Below are 20,840 nucleotides of genomic sequence, written 5' to 3' on the forward strand. Positions count from 1 at the left end.
ACCACCTGATATGAGACATCGTAAAGCAAGGAGAAGTTGTCGTCGCCAAGATTGCATCAGCAGATAACCTAGCAGATCCTTTCACAAAGGTCCTTCCGATGAAAGCTTTTGATCAGCATGTGGAGGGGATGAGAATCAGATGTATGGAAGCAAATATGACAGCTTAGTCTTTTAGTATACGTGGGAAATTGTTAGAGTGTATACTGGGGGTGTTTGGTTGATGAGTTTGGGAATGAGAGAATGAAATGATAGTAAAAGATAGTATTTGGATTGTGGGTTTGGGAATGACATTTTGGAAATGATTACTAAATTTATGGGAATCAACCAAACCCATATAATTTGATGGGTTTCATTTCTATTCCTATTCCTATTCCATTATACTATCAAATCTATACCTATAGTCATTCCCATCATTTAACTAAACACCCCTGAATTTTATATCACCTCTCGAATTGGTCTCATTCAATTATGCAACAATATCTTCAATAATTATTTTTCCTAATTTATCATCATGAGAATAATATCATTATACATCCTAAATATCATTCTTTTTACGTCTTATCAAATCTAATCTGGTTTAAGCAGAATTATAATGTCAGCGCAATTTGATAGCATCAGTTCACTAAAATCTAAAAATAACATAATACAATTTAAATATATAAATAAATGCACATTTTAAAGCTAATATATTTTAAAAAATTAAATAATTCTTATATTATATGATATTATTTATATGGATCAGTTAGTTTAATTTTTATATATTTTCTAAAAAATATAAATATATTATCTTTTTTCTCATTTGTTTATTTATGAAATAATTAATTATACCAAGCCAAACAAAGAACAAAGTTTGAAATCAAAGAGCTCCCTGGCGATCACAGATTCAAACCTGTCGACGCGTCACGACTCTTACTTTTCAACCACCGCAGAACTCATGTCAATCGTCTTGCTCACAAAAACTTGGTGCGCAAGTGTCGCATGCATGCTTAACGAATGCATTAACCGACGACCACTTTCCCCCGATTTCTTCGCCAGGCGGGTATTAGACGAGGAAGCGCCGCAGAAGCCACGGCTTCGGAATTGGACGACCACGATTCGCTCAATCGAGAATTCTGACGGCCGATCCGCCAGTTCGAGAAGCGTATGTATATCTGGTTTCTTGCGATATCACTGTCGCTTTTGTTCCTCGACTCGACTTCCAAGTTCAAAGCTGCGACAGAGTCGTCGTCCTTCTTATTTCGCTCTCTGCAGAGCGGCTTCAGTTAGGGTTTGTTGGGGGTTATCCAGTCGGTGATCATGGAGAGCTTGATCGGATTGGTGAACAAGATTCAAAGAGCGTGCACGTCGCTTGGCGACTTCGGCGATGCCGATGGGAAAGGCGTCGGATTGCCCACTCTGTGGGAGTCGCTTCCCTCCGTGGCCGTCGTCGGAGGACAGGTAGTTCCTTTGGTTATTTTTTTGTATGCCTCTGGTTGATGTTTCTACTGTGTTTGATCATGTGAGATATGCTGATTGATGTCCGTTTGAGCAGAGCTCGGGGAAGTCCTCGGTGTTGGAGAGTTTTGTCGGTCGTGATTTCCTTCCTCGTGGTTCTGGTAGGAAATTAATTGCTCTAAGCTCTTGGTTCTTTCCTTATGTTTGCTCCTTTTTCTTTTTTTCTTTTATTTTTTCACCGATTTTTGTCCAATTGTTGCTTTCCTTTTCCTGTTTTGCTTGGAAGGCATCGTGACCAGAAGGCCTTTAGTGCTACAGCTGCACAAGATGGAAGAAGGACAAGTGGAATATGCCGAATTTCTTCACCTGCCAAATAGGAGATTCACGGACTTTTGTGCGTCACTCTCTATTTGCATCTTTTATATTTCTCTTTAGTTATAAGTTATTGTCTCGCACAAGTTGATTGTTTTGGTTTGATTTGCTGCTTTGTTGCTTTTAAACAAGAATTGAGGTCGTGGCCATTTTTTTAATTATTGGAAGCCCGTTATAATATTGTTTTAAAAATATAATCGGTTCAAGCCAGTAGAGTAATGGCTTGTTAATTTATTATGGCAAGCAGTCACACTCCATGAGAGTTTGTAGTTGTGAAGCCCAAGGTGATGTCTAGTATAATCCACGATGCCAAAGCTCTTTTGTGGAGGCCTCTTAGATACATAGCCATGTTGGTACTGAAGTGAGAAATCTCTTCCTTTCTCAGCATGATTCTTTGTCCTAATATCTTTACCTTGGAGGAAAGAAAGCCTTTCCATGGAAGGGTGATGTTTTTGAGGTTGCTTTGGGCTCCCCTCCTCCGTATATCCATGTAGATCGGTATAGTTACGAGCATAGGATAGGGTCCACTGATGATTAGGCTTAGTCTTAGACAGGGAGGTAGAGAACCTTTGATCCCCTTTGGGAGCTAGCATGGATAAGCTACTTAGAGTGACTTGTAGTTAGATGAATGAACTACAATGAGTGAAAGAGAATTAAGAAAAGAATAAGGTTATTTATGTGTAAGCTACAATTAGAGGTTGAGATATTTTTGCACTAATTCTTCCTTTTGTCAACTAATTCCTATTTTTTTTTTTTAAATTAGTTGCTATTTGATTGATTTTGCTTTGATCTTTTCTTTCATATGATTGAGTCCCATTGTATGAAACAAGGTTTAAAATTTCGACTCGTGCCGAGGTTTTGGTCCTGGACTGGAACGATACAGTTTCGGTATTGTATCGTGTTGTGCCGATATAGTTTCGATGTTTTTTAAGTATAAAATATGTTAACTAAAAAATAAAATATTTAAAAAATAAACAATATAAAAAATAATCTTTAAAAAAAAAGGAAAAGATATGAAAATAGATTATTTAGATTATCTCCATTATAACTAGGAGTTGATTAAAATAATTAACCTAAGTTTAATTAAAAAAATCCGAAATTCGACACCACTCGCGAGCTCGCGCTACTTCGGCTATACCGTGGGGTTGCGCGATCCCTCAGCCATGGCAGCGGGGTTCGCGTGACTCCGACGCGACCACGGTGGTCGTGCGACTCGTCTGTAACAGCCACAGGGTCTCACAACGTCTCTGTGGCGGTAGCGAAAGGGTTATGCGCCCCTCTGATGTTGTTGCGAGGTCGATCGACCCCTCCGCTGCGGCAACAAGGTCGCGCAACACGTCGCAACTATCGTGGATCTGGTGTCGGGGTCATGCTGACCCCTCCGTTGCAGCCACGGGGTCAAGCAACACGTCGCAGCTGTTGTGGGTCTGTGCCAAGGTCGTGCCGGTGCCGGTCGCCCAGTGGAATGAGATGTTTTGTTCGTTTCAACCATCTCGACACGACACTTTAAACCGTGGTATGAAAGTCCCTGGAGGGAGTAACTTTTAAGGTTCCTCCATGATTCAATTTTTGCACAATATAATTTGGTTTAAAATTGTGTGAAAGCATGCTCTTCCATGGAAACAAAGTTCAAATCTCCTCTTTTCCCCATAGTTGAGTGGTGCAATGAAGTTGGACAATGCAACTAGGGTCAACAGGTAGTGCAGTAGTTCCTAGGTTGTGCTAGGCGAGATTAATAGCATAGTTGGGATGGGTGGGTAACTTGATTATTGTTGATTGACAAATGGATGCAATTGGACAAACTTAAGATTGGGTTTGTGGCACTATAGTGCGAATTGGGGTTGGTGAGAGGAGGGGATGCCATTGGTGCAACTTATGTTGATTGACCAATGCAACGACAGTGGTGTGAGTGTAAGCGATGTGAGATTGACAAGGAAGACGAGGAGGGAAATTTTCATCATTTCCTTTCTCTGCATCCCCTTTCCCTCTTCCATTTCTCTTTATCCACGTAAAAAAAATTCCCTTCTTTCCCGCCCCCTTTTCCTCTCCTTTCCCTCTCACTTCCTTCATCCTTGGTAGACAAATCTTCAAGGTAATATTGATCTTTTACTATTTGAAAGCACATTGAACATCCTAATCTAACTTAATGTCAAAAGTGATCCCTTTTGTACTTGAGTATACCAGTATTGAAGGGAGGAGTAGTGGATATTGTACTCTCAAATTACGTCTAGCTTCGAGTAAATATTTTTTTTTTTTTGAAAAATCAAAAGGGCATCCCTTATTGTTCATTATCATTAGAAGGGTGCCTCAGTTTGAAAAAAAATATCAAATCAATGCTAGGATTACTTTTCACCTCGGAAATAACCTTGCTTTAGCACTATTATAATAGTTTTGGCCAAAATTGCGACAACTTAAATCAAAATTGCTCATGCTTGATCAAAATTATTACATATGAAACACTATTATATTAAAATATGCTTTTCCAACTTGATAAAAATTGTTTCAACTTGTTCAAAATAGCATCAACTTAGTCAAATTCACTTCAATAATGTTATAACAATTTTGATCAAAATGCTACAACATGTAGTAGCGTTAGCCAAAATTTACTACAACAGAGTAATTTGACTGAAATATCATATAGTAGCTTTGTCCAAAACTGCTACAACGCTAGAATAAGGACAATTTTGGGATGAGGTGCTATTTTGATATATATATATATATATTTCAAATTAGGGTGCTCTTTTCTTTTTCCCCATCTATTTTCTAGATCATCATATGTCATGCTACTTTATCAATATGGATGTTTATTTAGAATACCATGAGCTTTTGACGGTCACCAAGCAAATTGGAATTTATTCCACAATCTATTGTTAATTGTAATATGCAGAACTTAGTAATTTTTACTGCCTTTTTATCAATATGTCATGCCTTAGTAATTTTCTAGATGAGGATGTTAAGGTGGATGTGTGGACATACGAAGATGGACAAAATAAGGAATGAGAGCATTAGAGAGAAAGTCGGAGTTGCATCTATTGAGGACAAACTCCGAGAGATACGTTTAAGATGGTACGGACATGTACTTAGACGACCAATAAATGCTCCAGTTAGGCGATGTGAAACTATGATAAATATGCATATCAAACGAGGAAGAGGAAGACCAAAAAAGACTTGGTTAGCAATAATAAAACAAGATAAAATTTATTTAAATATAGATGATGATATAATAGGAGATAGAGCTCAATGGCGTAAAATGATTCATACAGCCGACCCCACCTAGTGGGAAAAGGCTTGGTTGTTGTTGTTGTTGTAAACTTGTCCTCCCTAAAGAATACCACAGATTCTTACAACAATTTTCTCTGTCATGATTTTGTGTTTCCTTGTCCAATCCAATGTTTTCAACTTCGCCATCGTGTTGTTTCTCAAGTAAAACCACAAAGAAAACTTGTAAACTAGTGGTTCTGATCACATATATGCTTGGGAAAATCTCAATTTGTGCATATAATTTACACGTTTATTGAATATTCTTTAACAATTTTGTGCTTATATTAATGTAATTGTCAATTCTATTTTTCTTACTGATGACGTTGTAATTTCTCATGCTTAGCTCTTGTGCGCAAGGAAATTGAGGATGAAACAGACAGGGTAACTGGAAAAACAAAGCAAATATCTCCGCATCCAATTCATCTCAGCATTTATTCGCCAAGTGGTATTCCTTTTTGTTCTTTACTTGATGGATGATTTGAAGAATTTTCTTGTTTTTTCCTAACAAGACGCAATAAGTACTATGGAATTTCTTTTCATCTATTGCAATAATTTTTGTTGATATTTTCTAGATAATATCTTGGACCTCCATCATTATAGAATTCTGTAGCCTTGGAAGATAAGAAATTTATCCTTTTTGGAGATTATTATGTATTTCAGTGTAGCCCAAATTATTCACCATATATATGCAACTTATTTCAAGAATACAGGATGAACCAACCTTCCCTTTGAATATATCAGCGACTCAGCGTACTATGATGATGTGAAATGGACCATGGATGCATCATTCATATGAAGGATTCTGATACGACATGAGATAAATATTAAAACTAGAAATATCTGGTATCATCAATATTATGCACAGATGTCAAAACTTGGACTGTTTTAAAGCAAAGTGTTAGTAAGACATTTTCATAACCAAAATGTACGTTATCATACTTCATGATGGAATCAGGTTATTTAGCGAAACTTAGTGCCTTAAGAATAGAGAAAATAGCAACAACTATGACAACTGAAGTACTAAGATCAGCCTGAATGATTATTCATAACTTATCAAGTTGTCTTGTTATATATGAAAAGATCTCCAAATATAATAAATTCCCAACCTGTGGCTAAACTGGCAGAGTTTAAGGAATTTCTGTATACAAATGCAAGTACTCATTTCTATGGTATACTTTTGGCAAACATGTTCATCATATTGTTTTTTGATAGAGGAGTATTCACCTTTTCCTGTTTATGTCCTGTAACTTTTAACCTTTTTTTGTTGATCAACTGCTTGAAAATTTCCACTCTTTCAGATTGATATCTGTTTCTTGTGCAGTTGTGAATTTAACCTTGATTGATCTCCCTGGGCTTACAAAAGTTGCTGTTGGTATGGACTCTTTTCTTCTTGAATTTTGTACATCAGTAAAGATCATCTTCCTTATCTAACTCTTAAATGACTAACCAACAGAGGGTCAGCCAGATAGTATTGTTCAGGACATTGAGAATATGGTTCATTCATACGTTGCCAAGGTATTCATTAGCAGCTTGTGAGATGTTTGTGTAATTGGTTATTCTTTAAATTCTTTCAAATTTTCTAGAACACACAAATTGGATTCAAATTCTATAGTATCAAAACATTTGCTGTTCTTTCACATTAGCAGCTGTTTTTTTTTATTGTTCATGCTAATATTTCTTTTATCTCAGCAGTTTCTTTTTGGGCATTCTAACTCACAATATTCTCTTTTTTTTTATATGGAAATCAAACACGAAATTATCTTCACTTTAGATGTGGCACTAAAGAAAGAATTTTACTCATTTTTCTCACAAACTACAACAATAACAACAAAATCTTATATCACTAGGTGGGATCAGTTATATGGATCCTTTACGTTATTAAGCTCTACCTCTTACTATATTATCATCTATACTTAAATAAATTTTATTTTGTTTTATTGTTACTAATCAAGTTTTTATTGATTTTCCTCTTTCTCGTTTGATATGTGTGCTTGTCATAGTTTCATATCGCCTAACTGGAGTATTTATTGATTGTCCAAGTATGTACCCATACCATTTTAAACATGTCTTTCGGAGTTTTCTCTCAATAGATGCATTTCTCTCTAATGCTCTCATTTCTTATTCTGTCCATCCTCGTATATCCACATATCCACCTTAACATCTTCATCTCTCCAACTCTCATATTTGCTCATGTGCTTGAGTTATAGCCTAACATTCAGTTCCATATAACATAGCAGGTTTAACTATGGTTTTGTAGAACTTTTCTTTAAATTTTAAAGGTATTTTACGGTCACATAAAATACCCAATGTTCTCCTCCATTTCAATCATTATGCTTGTATTCTATGTAAGACATCTCTCTCAATCCCTTCATTGTTTTACAAAAATGATCTTAAATATTTAAAGCTCTCGATTCTGAGCAACTCGTCATCTTCTATCTTAACAATTGTCTCATTACGTCTAATATTGTTAAACTTAAATTTCATATATTCTGTTTTTATTCCACTAAGCCAAAAACTTTTCCCTTTTAGTGTTTTCCGTCAAGATTATAGTTTAACATTTGTTTTTTCACGTGTTTCATCTACCAAAATAATATCATCGGCAAACAACATGTACCTTGAATGTGTATAGTGAGTTTGTCTATAATTAGTGTAAGAAGATAGCGACTTAGAGCTGATCCTTGATGTAACTCTATTTCTATTGGAAATGCTTCAGTTATTCCATCTAAAGTCTTTATTGGCCATTTCATTCTCATACATATCCTTAATTAGTTCAATATATGTTACGCTAACATATCTCTTTTATAGAATTTTCCATATAATTTCTCTCGGTACTCTATCATAAATTTTTTCTAAGTCAATGAATACAATCTTGTCTAAGATGTATAGCTTCTATTATCGATCTTTCAGGCATGAATCCAAATTGATTTTCAATCACCGTGGCCCCTTTAATCTTTTTTATATTATTTTTTTTTTAAAGTTTCATAATATGACTAATTAGTTTAATATCCCTATAGTTTGTACAAATATGTACGTCTTCCTTACTCTTATATAAGGGAACTAGAGTACTTTCCATTGATCAAACATTTTTTTTCATTTTCAATATCATATTAAATAATTTTATAAAACATTCAATAAATAGCTAAAATACAAATTTTCTTTTTCTCACAAACTAGTTGAACTAAAATACAAAATATATATTTTAAGAATAAGCAGCTTTAAAATTTATTAGCTTTGCTTAAAAGAACAAAACAATAAGTAGCTTGATTAGCTTGATCAGCCTATGAAAATTCTAAATTGAGAATTGAAATCAATCTTCATGGAGTGCTAGTCCATGTTATAAAATCAGTTGAGTTGTTTGCTTGTTCGAATCCCAAGTGAAATTGCTAAGATCATCTATCAATGGATATAACTCACACTTTGATTCTTTGTTAGAAGCATCAATAATTGTTATATGATATCACAAGAAAAAGAAAAAAAAAATCCAATCATGTAGATTAAATAATGAATAATGAATAATGAATAATTCATTTTCATAGCATCTAATTTTACGTGCTGCTAAATTGAGATGTGGTTGTAGCAAAGATTTAAAATCTGGGCAAGAGTTTAAAATCTGTAGCAAAGCTTTAAAACCTCATTCCTAGCAAGAGTTTTAGTGGTTGGTCGAAACAATAGAGTTTCGGTATCGTGTCAAAGAGTCAAGACATGATACTAGTGGTGAATTGGCTTGTCAAAGGAAAGAAAATGAATAAGAAGAAAGAAGAATAAAATGAAGAAGGTAAAATAGCTGCATATCTAGACAAGGTATGTTGGGGCAAGGTTTAAAGGACGATTCCAAAATGGAGTATAAGTTCCCATCTAGAATAATATGATTTTAGCATTGTGGCATGGTTTGACATGCATTGAAGCATGCCGAAAAATTTGGATTTTATTCGTTTAATTCTCTTTCACTTAGTTTATTTACTTATACAATAAAACTATATGTAACTATTAAACAGTCAAATAAATTTAATTTATGGTACCATATACCATATCCATACTCAACATATTTTAGCATGCGCTAAAGCATATAGAGATGAATTTAAATGGGTTTTAGTTATTTAATCTCTGTGTGTGTGTTTTGTTTTAGTAAAGGCAATATTAAATTAAAAATTATTTTATTATTTTTATTTCAATGTCTTTAGATGAATTCATATATGTTTTACTTCTATAATCTTTTCTACTTTTTATGTATAAAAATGATACTACAATAACAACAATCAAGTTTTATCCCGTTAGGTGGTGGTGGATATATGGATCTTTCTACGCTATTAGGTTCTATTTCTACTATATCATCATCTATATTTAAATAAATTAAATTAGAGTTTTAGAGAAACAAGTTAAAAAAAATTGAATGCATGTTGATGCTTTCTTACTTATTGGCATAATTGACACTCACATCATGACACATTTTCTTATCAGTATTGGTTTTGGTAATTTATTAGAGTAGGATATTTTGACTATAATGCTGATACCATATGAGATTTTAAACCATGATTGTATCATTTCTATATGCTCATATAAATACAACAATAACAAGCATAAGTAGTATCTTATTACTCTATTGCATTCTATGAAGGGGCATAACAGTAGAGTAATATTTAAATCAATTATTTTTTTTTTAGATTAACAATGTATTTTTTTCATCTCTTTCCACTCTAATCAATTCAAGTTTTTATTTATAAAATCTATTGGTCGTAGTTAAATGTATCTATATCACTTTAACATATTTCTCATTATATTATTGTTTATTAGAGTTGCACCTAATTTCCATGATATTAGTATAATTTATATTATCTATTCTAGTGATCTTGCACATTCATCTTAGCAATCTATTTCTACTGTATTAGTTTTTTTTATATATGTTCTTTCTGATAACCCTACTGTTCAACTATCCATTTGTTTGTTTTAGTAAGGATATTTCGAATAATAGATGCAATATATCTAAAACTTACAAGAATTTATGTAACATTCATCTTAACTACTTCCATAATCTTTACTTATTTTACCTACATATACATTATGCTGTTACAACATAAATACATCCTTATATATTTACAATATGTCACATGGGTCCTCACACTTTCTTTATCTTGGTTCAAAGATAGGAGGTCTTAAAGACTTAGCTATTTTACTGTTCCGCTCTCTAATTGAATTATAAAACAAGACTTGTCTGTAGTTCTTTTTCGCAGCATATTATCCTCCATGTCTGAAACTCTTCTTCCTTTTGATAAGTGCCAATGATGACTTTGTGTGTTTTCTTCCTTGATTTTTTTCTCTATACAGTTTCGAAATATTTCTTAGCAAATTGACAATAGCATTTTTTTATTCCAGTTGGGAACCGAAATGTTGACTCAGAATTAAAAGGAGTTTACAATCACATATAATGAGTTACCTTCCAGTGAATAATATGTTTCTTCTTCTATAAGTTGAGAGTTACTTTTTTGTGGTGCAATTTTTTTTTGTTACATCACCTTGCCTCATGCCTCTTCCTAATTGAGCACTAATGACCCACATGTACATTAAGAAGCATCAAGGATTTTTCAGTTTCTAACAAAGAAAGGATCCATGAATATATTTTTCATGAAACCCAAATGCATTTATGCAATTTGAGACAGCGTTCAGGCAAACCATATCAAAAGCTTTGGTGAAGTCTACATTCATGGCAAAGCATGAAAGATGAGATCTTTTCAGAGATGTGAGAAAGAACTGCACTTGTGATGGTGTGATGGTTTGACCAATTAATCTGCCTTCAATAAAGTTTATCTTGACTAGTAACTAGAGTGAGTTCATGTAGAATTAATATTTGACCATGGTTCTTTTTCAAATATACTAACAAAACTAATATCATCTTTTATCTTTTGATCTTGTTTGGTTATACTTTATCCATGTACTCTTTATCTCATATGTACTGATTTTTCATCTGGTTGCCTTTTATTTTATAAATTATTTTATTCAGTATCCCATAATTGCAAAATCATATATCTAAAATCTGTCTTGCAGCCCAACTGTATTATACTGGCTATATCCCCTGCCAATCAAGATATTGCAACTTCTGATGCGATGAAGCTTGCTAGGGAAGTCGATCCAACAGGTGTGTACATAGATTAAGGTCATAGTTGTAGTTTGAAGCTATTTCAATTGAACAAATGAGATGGATGTTTTGAACTCTTATTAATGTACTATTAATGATGTTGGCATTATAAAAGCATGCTGTACCATCATTATAAAAGCATGCTGTACCATCATGGTTCATTAGAGAAGATTTCATATTTAATGAAACTTATTCTAAACTATATGGTTTAGGGGAAAGGACATTTGGAGTTTTAACAAAGCTAGATCTGATGGACAAAGGGACAAATGCTCTAGATGTAAGATTCTGATACTTCTTGATTATTAAAAAAACAGATTTCTTTTGATGCTTTGTAGGTGCTGAGTTGTTTTTTTCCCCTTTCTATTCTAAGGTTCTTGAAGGAAGGTCATTTCGGCTACAACGCCCATGGGTCGGGGTAGTTAATCGTTCACAGGCTGATATTAACAGGAATGTAGATATGATTCTTTCTAGGAGAAAAGAACGTGAATATTTTGCAACTAGCCCTGACTATTCACATTTAGCCAGTAGAATGGGCTCTGAGTACCTTGCGGCACTCCTTTCAAAGGTAAATTACTTGAACACTAATCTGGGAGAAATGCTATTATATGATGGTGGATGATGCAGTGTTTGTAAACTGTTGGAATGTGTTTTCAGCATCTAGAATCTGTAATCAAATCTCGTATTCCAAGCATAACATCCTCAATTAACCAGACCATAGATGAACTTGAGGCTGAGATGAATCATATTGGTAGGCCTGTTGCTGTGGATGCAGGGGTAAGACAGAAATGTCCTCATTTGCCTTGATCCATTTAAATAGAAATCTTTATAATGATTCTCATTCCTATTAGGCTCAGTTGTACACTATACTGGAACTCTGCCGAGCTTTTGATAAAGTATTCAAAGAACATTTGGATGGAGGGTAAGTGTGTTGTTTCTTTTTATAATGATCAAATTAATTGGAGCAAAAAGGTGATAACGCTCACCCTAGGCGGCCAGTGTTGCTAGCCCCCCGGCTAGATACAAGCAAGTAAATCATGGGGGGTGTTTTGCCCTAGCACAACCCCTTTAGATGGGGAGGTTAGACATCTAACGAGGCATTTTGCATCCGCTGACCCCAAGACCTATTAGAACAACCACCCATGTAGTTACCAACTGTATCAATCCGTAGGAGCATATCATGATCAATGTGTTGCACATCAAATGCCAAGTAAATAGCAAATCATTTTCATCTTTACATTTATTTTTATATGTAACTTTAATAAAATAAAAAATATTGAATTTATTGACTCTGCTATTTTTATTTGTCAAAATTTTAAATAGTCTCTCATTTATCAAGTTTCTATTTTCCTTGAAACCTAAAATCGTTTGGGCTTAAATAAGATAAAAATTTAATAAAATTTGCTAATGTTGATTTTTTTTTCTTTTTTACCTATTGAATATATATAGAATATAATGATAGAGTATTGTAATTATATTTAAATTTTAAACCCAATCAATTTTCACTGATTTGGGCGTCATATTCAATATGCTTCCCACATGCTATTGTTTCTTCATGTGTTATAGGCTAAATTATATCTGTTTTTCTTTTAGTACCTTCTACCTGCACATCCTTCACGAAAACATTTCCCTAAAAAGTAAAAAAAACTGCATGTTGCTTGTGAGTGTCTTTTAGCACTCAATAAGTAGCTGGGGGTTTGGTCAAATTTTATTGAAAAATCCAACTTGACAATTTTCTGCTCAAGTAAAAGAATATGGGCCTCATCACAAGTCCTGTTTGGGAGAAAAGAAGACGATTATATTTTGCTTTGGCTGGTTTTTCCTCAAATCAATTTTTTTTATTTCGAAACTAAATTAGGATCAAGATGTCCAATTGGGTAGGGTTAGGTTGAATGTTTTAATGTATTTAATTTTCTTTATGTAGATATTTGTAGTTAAATAATTCCTTTATTATTAGTTTTATTCCATCTAATTTCATATGTCAAGATTAAAACTCGACCAGTAAGAATCAAGTTAAATAAAACCTGAAATTATTACCAAGCTGGAAAAGAACCAGAATTTTTCTGTTTTGGTCAGGTTGGTGTAACCTGACAGATATACAATGCATATTTCAACAGTTAGAACCCTACATCTAATTTTTAAATGTAATCCTATCTTCAAATTTCATTTTCCTGAGTTGAAATGAATCTTAAATCAAACATAGAGGTGCCTACTATTGATGAAGCTTCAATTCTTGTTGCTAAAAGCTTTCAAAATTTACCTCTTTGCTAGACTAGAAATTTAACAATTTTCACTATAGTTTAACTATAAATTATATTGAAGATGGGAGAATGAAGTTGTGAATATTCATGTGAGGGCACGTGAAATTGAATGGTGTTACAAACATCCAAGTTGCAAATGTATGTTGTGGGCTGACTTGGTGTTCAACGTCATTCAGTTCAAATCCATGTGTAAAATTAACTTGTATTCCTTTGACAAATAATTGCTAATTTGTTTTTCATTAATTCAGTCTAAGTAACACTATCTTCATGAACACTGGTCAAGCACAATTGATTTAGATAATATATTCTTGACTATTACCTAAATAAGTACAGATAAATTCCAACTAAACTTGTTTGTTGTATGCAAAGTACCAAGCCGTTTGGGCTTTTTCCAATTTGTCCTGAATTCCATCTAAACTCAAACTTTATTATATGCAGAGTTTAATAGTCATCAGCTTATCTCTTTTCATTTAGAATATTAGGAAATACTACAGACTTCTTATCCACATGTTCAAGGGTGTATGTTTTTGCAGTCATGTTCTGTTAGGAACAATTCTGAGTTAGGTATTGACTATCTGCAATGAGTCATTCTTAGTAGTTTAAAACATTGTGAATGTTCCAATTATTTTCCATGTTAATTGTTTAATTTATCATATTGGTTGACGTTCCAATGGTGAATAAATGATGTTGTTCATTGGAAAATTGTACTTCTCAAGCACAGACGACCTGGAGGTGATAGGATTTATGGTGTATTTGACAATCAACTCCCTGCTGCTCTGAAAAAGCTTCCTTTTGACCGCTACCTGTCTTTGCAAAATGTCAAGAAAGTGGTCTCGGAAGCTGATGGTTATCAGCCACACTTAATTGCTCCTGAGCAAGGTTATCGGCGTCTAATTGAAAGAGGACTTGCTTACTTTCGAGGCCCAGCTGAAGCCTCCGTTGATGCTGTATGCCACTTTTCCCCATCTTGATGATTATATATTTTTTTGTTTCATAGCTGAGACACTCCAGTTTTGTTGGAAATTTTGGTTAACAAACAACAAGTTGCACTCAAAAGCATTTGTTCATATTTCAGGTGCACTTTGTCTTAAAGGAACTTGTAAGGCAATCAATAGGAGAGACTCAGGTGGGAATTTACGATCTTTTTGTTATCTTAAGTAATGTTTATTCCTATGAAATAAGAAATCAAATACCAAGCTCTTAACCAACAGGAGTTGAAAAGATTCCCCACCTTGCAATCAGAATTGGCTGCAGCATGCTATGAAGCCTTGGAAAGATTCCGTGAAGATAGTCGAAAGACTTCAATAAGGCTTGTTGACATGGAAGCATCATACTTGACAGTTGATTTCTTCCGCAAGCTCCCACTGGAAGTAGAAAGGGGTACTGGCCCTGCTGGTACTAATCCTTCTACCAATAATCCTCCTGGTGTTACTCCTGCCAGCAATAAGCATCCTGGAGCTAATTCTGCTGCTGCTACAATTGATCGTTATGGTGATGGGCATTTCAGGAGGATAGGATCAAATGTGTCAGCCTACATTAGCATGGTATCAGAAACACTCCGAAACACTATCCCGAAAGCTGCGGTTTACTGTCAAGTCCGAGAAGCAAAACGATCCCTGCTCAATCATTTCTATACGAAAGTGGGGAAAACAGAGGTAGCCCCTCTTTTCAACTCATTACTTGATCTCATATTTTGGTCCCTCTGGTCAAGATACAGCTGTAATGCTACTTGTGTTGCTCAGGGAGACCACCTCGCAAAGCTTTTGGATGAGGATCCGGCTTTGATGGAGCGCAGGCTGCAATGCGCAAAGAGGCTTGAATTGTACAAATCTGCAAGGGATGACATTGAGTCCGTTTCCTGGAGCAGGTGAGATCTTATTAACTGTTGAAGGTTGAATACTACTACATCAGTGAATGCTTCACTGTATTTGATCAGCTTATTTTATTTTATCCTTTTCTCCTTCCATTCGTATCACATTTGCACATTAGTTGTATTCTCAAAGTTTAGCTACTGTATATTATATACGAATTCTGTATTCTCCTGTTTTTTTATGTATATTCCACCATTCATCATATTTTATAGGGTTTTAGCAGTGTTCTAAAAAGCGCCCTAGGCGGCCGCCTAGGCGCTCGGCGGTTGGCAACTGCACTGGAAAGGTGCTGGGCGGCCAACCTAGGCGGCTGGGCCGCCTAGGCGGCGCTCGGCGTCGATGGTAGTCGTTGGGCGCCGCATCACGGGACACGGGACGCGCCCGCCAATGCCAGACGCGTTCCCGAACGCGTCTGTTGCAGCCAGAGCCGTCGCCGGAAGCTTCCAGCGGCCCTGGAAGCTTCGCCCGAGGCTTCCGGTGGTACCAGGGTCGCGTCCAGCGTAGGTACGGGACGCGACGTTGAAGCTTCCGGTGCTGCCGGAAGCCTCCAGCGAAGCTTCCGGTGCCGCCGGAAGCCTCCGGCGAAGCTTCCGGTGCCGCCGGAAGCCTCCGGCGACAGGTCCAGCGGCGCGCGACAGCAGACGCGTCCCGCGCGTCATTTACTGAGTTCGCGTTTTTTCTTTTTTCTTTTCCTTTTTTTTTAAATTTTTAATTATTTATTTAATTAAACAATTTCTCACTTAAATAGGATAATTTCAATAGGCTTTTATACCCCTAATTAAATTATCCCAACAAACTAAATAAAAAATATATTTAAAATTTAAATCTTTTTTATAAATTTTATTAATTATTTATACTCTAATAATATTATATTTAAAATTTTAAAACTAGGATTAACTATTATTAATTAATTTATAATATTTTAGGTATAAATTAAAAAATTCTAATAAATCTTATTAATCCATATAAATCATATTTATATTCATAATTTTATATTTAAAATTTTAAAAAAATCCTAATAAAATTTATTAATTTATTTATATTCTAATAATATTATATTTAAAATTTAAAAATTCTAATAACTATTATTAATTAATTTATATTTTGATATTTTATATTTAAAATTAATAAATCTAATAAATCTTATTAATCCGAGGAATCCGCCTAGCGGCGCCTAATTCCCGCCTAGGCGGCCTAGGCGCTAGGCACTGATCTAGCGCCCGATTAGTGTCTAGCGAATTTTAATACATTGGATTTTAGTACAAAAAATTGTGTCAGAATTTAATCACTCTGTCCGATGCACTCACTCTCTTACTTAAGAAAAAAAGGTAGATCCGCTACCTTAGCGGCCCCCCTAGTGCCGGCCCCACGGATATGGAGGGAGGTTCATGCAGGTACACAGGCCATAGGCGCATGGCGGGGTAAACCCCCAGGGCGTAGCACAGACGGTGGGCGCATGGTATTTCTGGCGTAATGGTCAGGGGTCGATTCTCAGGAACTGACGACTTTCAGTATGGGTGGATGTGTGTTTTACTAGATGCCTGGAATTTTTTGACAGCCTTAAAGTAAGGAGGGAAATCTATTTCCCTCTTGCATTTGGTTTCGATAATATAATATGGAGATCATAAGCTCCGAGTTCGCCCTCAATGCATATTAGTGTCTGCTGCACGCTTCAAACCACTTAGGGATTTACAGAGAAAAAGATTTTGATATCTAGACAATCCATCTTTTCTTTTGTCCGCACCTCGAAATATACAGGATGTTAGCATAATTTAAAAATATCGATTGCCCTATCTCGATCAAAGGGTGAAACACAGATGGAGGTCCCTACATGTCCAACACAAATAAATAGATAAATAAAAGATTTAGAAGTTTGTCACCTAAAATTTAAACGTATTTTAGAATGAAAACTTAATAAATTATTTAAAAATAAATAACAAGCATACAACATTAAAAAATGCCTTGTTTTATATTAAAAAATTACAAATTCTTGAATGGTGTTTATTACACTACAAAAAAAAGTTCCAATCTGGGGAAATTTAGGGATGTATTTATAAAAAAAAATCGTTGCAAAAAAATTTGGGACGAATTCTGGGACAAAAATATTTTCGTACCAAAACTATCGTCCCCAATTTTGGGACAAATTATCTTTTTGTCACCAAATTCGTTGCAAATATTCTGCAACGAAACATAGATTTTGTTGCCAAATTTAGTAACGAAGTTTCAGTTTGTCGCCAAATTCGTTGCTAATTTTGTAAAAAAAAAAAAAAAAATTTATTCCAAATTTAGCAACAAAAAAACATTTTGTCCCTGAATTCGGATAAGCAAAATTTAGCGACGAATAAGAATTTCGTTGGTAATTACGAATTAATTTTCGTCCCAAAATTTGTCTCAAAATCTGGGTCCAATTCACATATTTGTCCCAGAATCTGGGACAAATTTTGGAACGAATATTGCAACGAATTTATTTTCGTCCCAAAATTCATCCCAAAAAATCTGGGACGAATATGTGGATTCGTCCCAGATTCTGAGACGAATTTTAGGACGAAAATTAATTTGTCATAATATTATCATTTCACAGTATTTTTAATAAATTGGCAATGAATTATTTTCGTCGCCAAATTTGTTCCTAAATCTGAAAATTTTGACCAGATTTTATTTATTTCCTCAATTTATCGTGTTAATACAATACAACACACTTGTTTAAAATAGAAACATACTACACATCCAATTTAACATATCACACATCCTAATTAACATTTCACACATCAAATAAATCTACAAAATGATATCAAATCTTAAACTAACATATCAAATACATACAAGTTTCATACCACAAAGTTTGTTGTACCATACAACAAAGTACCATAAAAATCCATACAGGTCATGACAAAATACACATCGAACAAGTTAAGTTCACAATAAACTACACAAAAAAACTTAAACTAACAAACTTCTTCTCAATCCAATCTTCTTTTCCTGCATCAAAACAAACAAACAAACAAACAAACAAAAATTTCATTTCTAACAAGAAAGATATTTACTTAAACTAACAAGAAAAATAATTATAATATGTAGAAACAAGTATGACATTCACAAGAGATATTGAAATAAACAAACAAACAAAACATTTCAGTTCTAACAAGATTACTTAAACTAACAAGAGAAATATTGTAACATATAGAAACAAGATACGTGCAATAAATTTCTTATGTTTGTAAAAAACTTAATACTTACCTTCTCCTCCGACATAGATTTCGCCTCACAAACTCTGTTCAAACAAATAAACAATATTAATAAAAAGATAGAAAATTGAAAAGTTCACAATCCATATACTCAATATTACTAGTTGTAAAATTCAAAACAAAGCAAGAGAAATTTATGTTCTTCAAAGTATAAAGACATGCCAACTTATCACCTGAAATTAAACACAAGTTACAAAACAAAGCAAGAAAAACTTAAAAGAACAAATTCCACTAGTCCTCCAATTATGTTCAATATTATTTCAACCATAAAGGATATATACCACTACATCTCACAAACGAAACAGAAGAAAAAGAGTTACCCCAAGCAAAACTTCAAAGATAATGTAGATCACAAGTTAACAATAATGTGTATTTAACAAGAACCTATATATGTTTAATCCACTTGAAATTTTTTATTTATAAAAGGGAAAACTCCAATAGTACTCATCCAAGTATGTTTTCTATTGTTTTGACCAAAAAAGATAGAGACCACTTCATGGCATCCGCCTCACAGAAGATAAAGAGTTACTCCAAGCAAAACTTCTATGTTTAGTCCACTTGCGAAATTTAATTTTACTAGAACTGAAACATTCAGAAATTTAGCCAAGGAAAAGTTTTAAAGTAAGCAGACACAAAATATTTGCATGCTAAGATCCTTTAAGTATCTAGAAAAGCACAAGAATATAAGTTAAAATGTTAGGATATATGAATGCAATTTATTTAAAGTACAAACCTTATCATCTTCTCAACTTGTTTTGTGACATTATATTCCAAATCTGCATACTTTTGTTTCGCTTGTCCAGATTTAGCTAACTTTTTGGATTCCAAAATGCTTGGAAGAAGATAAAGCTGATAATCTTCATGTAATAGATCATACTGTATGAAAAATGTTAAAATCTGCTTAGAAATTTTAACAAAAATACACTATAGTACAACGCTTACCTACCTCATCTCTAAACAAAGTTTGAACCAAGTGTTCTTTCAATACTACCTGAAACAAAAATGTGATATTTGTTAAGAAAAGGGAAGAGAACATTTATTTTGAACTTGTTTGAACTTGGATGCACTGATAAAAAACTATAATGATAATAATTAAAGAAAAATAACTTTCTCATTAAGGCGGGTAAGGTATATCAAAGTTCAACTTAAACAAGAAGGATTATGACACTCATAATCAACATCTCACTAACCCCTATTCGCTTAATCCCGCAATCCCATTGTTAACATCAAATTGCCCTACCCCATATCAACAACGACATTCCAATTTCAGATTCTACTCAGTAACAGTAGGTTAATTAACTTGTACCAAAAACTTAGGTAAGACAATTTGTTACCCTGTACATTAGCTCCTCCTCCGGCGGTGGTGGAATCCTCACGGCAGGTGACTGGTGATGAGATCAAATGAGGGATGCTGGTGGTCGCGAAGCTGGCCACGGTTGTGGCTGGCCGTGGTGGCTGCGGCTGCCGAAGAAGAGAAGGATCGGCTCTGAGAGGAAGAACAGGCAGCGATGACTTCGCTTATGGCAGCAGCAGTAGCTGCACGGGGACGCAAGCGTGGGGAAAGAAACAAACGCAGATCTCCGGCGTCGTCTCAGCCCTTCCGGTGACGGCGATGCCGAGTAGAGGATGCTGTGGCGGCCGATTATTCGCTGTGAAGGCCCTGGGATATAGACGCGGATGTCATCAATGTTCTCCGACAGCTTCTTGCTCGTGGCCGGAGAGGGCTGGCGACGAAGAGGCAGTTGTGGCTCGAGACTAGGGCACGAGAGGGCGTCGACTTCGGGCTTCCCGCACCGAAATCTTCGACAAAGGGGAGGCAAGGGTGACCGGAAAGGGGCCGGCGGCAACCAGCATCTCGCTGTCGGTGGTTGACGGCGATGAAGAGGAGAAGAAGAGGGGTGGTGCGGTGGATCGGGGGAAGTGGGAAAAGAATCGGCGAAACAGCGAGGAGAGGAGAAAATAACCTAGGTTTAAATAATTATATTGGATTCTAGGACAATCCAGGATTCGACCCAGATTAAGGAACGAATAAGGATTCGTCCCGGATTTAATTTTTTTAATAAAATAATCGAAAAACTTAAAAATAACCTTACAGATATTAGAATTTTAATGACACAAGTAATTAAATTTTGTAACGAACTTAGAAATTCGTCCCTAATCTAGGACGAACTCTGAAGTTCGTCGCAAAATTTAGGGACGAAATTTCAAATTCGTCCCTAATTGTTTATTTTAAGGTTAGACTTTTAAAAATTGAAAGATGATCCTAGAG

At 34.8% G+C, this 20,840-nt stretch overlaps 2 protein-coding genes across 4 annotated transcripts; one reads left to right on the forward strand and one right to left on the reverse strand.

Moving 5' to 3' along the window:
- Positions 1 to 975: 975 nt before the first annotated feature.
- LOC122033712 (phragmoplastin DRP1E-like) lies at positions 976 to 15,507 on the forward strand. Of its 2 annotated transcripts, XM_042592861.1 has the most exons (16): positions 976 to 1,141; positions 1,252 to 1,437; positions 1,532 to 1,595; positions 1,721 to 1,828; positions 5,411 to 5,512; positions 6,389 to 6,439; positions 6,521 to 6,582; positions 11,107 to 11,197; positions 11,410 to 11,474; positions 11,568 to 11,762; positions 11,852 to 11,971; positions 12,046 to 12,116; positions 14,177 to 14,402; positions 14,531 to 14,581; positions 14,667 to 15,110; positions 15,198 to 15,507. In XM_042592861.1, the coding sequence occupies exons 2-16, from the start codon at positions 1,297 to 1,299 to the stop codon at positions 15,324 to 15,326; spliced, it is 1,920 nt and encodes a 639-aa protein (XP_042448795.1). In that variant the 5' UTR covers positions 976 to 1,141; positions 1,252 to 1,296; the 3' UTR covers positions 15,327 to 15,507. The 2 variants fall into 2 exon arrangements, with proteins under 2 accessions (XP_042448795.1, XP_042448794.1); XM_042592860.1 differs by lacking the exon at positions 976 to 1,141 and having other exon boundaries at positions 1,163 to 1,437.
- Positions 15,508 to 18,099: 2,592 nt separating this feature from the next.
- Positions 18,100 to 20,562, reverse strand: LOC122034975 (probable protein NAP1). 2 transcript variants are annotated; one of them, XM_042594330.1, is made up of 5 exons: positions 19,906 to 20,562; positions 19,518 to 19,562; positions 19,305 to 19,447; positions 18,564 to 18,597; positions 18,100 to 18,305 (listed from the first exon to the last, which is right to left on the reverse strand). In XM_042594330.1, the coding sequence occupies exons 1-5, from the start codon at positions 19,912 to 19,914 to the stop codon at positions 18,267 to 18,269; spliced, it is 270 nt and encodes an 89-aa protein (XP_042450264.1). In that variant the 5' UTR covers positions 19,915 to 20,562; the 3' UTR covers positions 18,100 to 18,266. The 2 variants fall into 2 exon arrangements, with proteins under 2 accessions (XP_042450264.1, XP_042450263.1); XM_042594329.1 differs by having other exon boundaries at positions 18,100 to 18,597.
- Positions 20,563 to 20,840: the final 278 nt, after the last annotated feature.

This window comes from Zingiber officinale, chromosome 11B, assembly GCF_018446385.1.
Source record: "Zingiber officinale cultivar Zhangliang chromosome 11B, Zo_v1.1, whole genome shotgun sequence".
In the NCBI taxonomy this organism is placed as follows: domain Eukaryota; kingdom Viridiplantae; phylum Streptophyta; class Magnoliopsida; order Zingiberales; family Zingiberaceae; genus Zingiber; species Zingiber officinale.

Coding starts and splice junctions, on each gene's coding strand:
- LOC122033712 (XM_042592861.1), top strand. CDS start 1,297: ATGGAGAGCTTGATCGGATTGGTGAACAAGATTCAAAGAGCGTGCACG. Junction 11,475..11,567: donor AAGGGACAAATGCTCTAGAT/GTAAGATTCTGA, acceptor TTCTATTCTAAG/GTTCTTGAAGGAAGGTCATT. Junction 11,763..11,851: donor TTGCGGCACTCCTTTCAAAG/GTAAATTACTTG, acceptor ATGTGTTTTCAG/CATCTAGAATCTGTAATCAA.
- LOC122034975 (XM_042594329.1), bottom strand. Junction 19,448..19,517: donor AAACTTTGTTTAGAGATGAG/GTAGGTAAGCGT, acceptor TTTTTCATACAG/TATGATCTATTACATGAAGA. Junction 18,598..19,304: donor CAAGTTGAGAAGATGATAAG/GTTTGTACTTTA, acceptor TTGTTTGAACAG/AGTTTGTGAGGCGAAATCTA.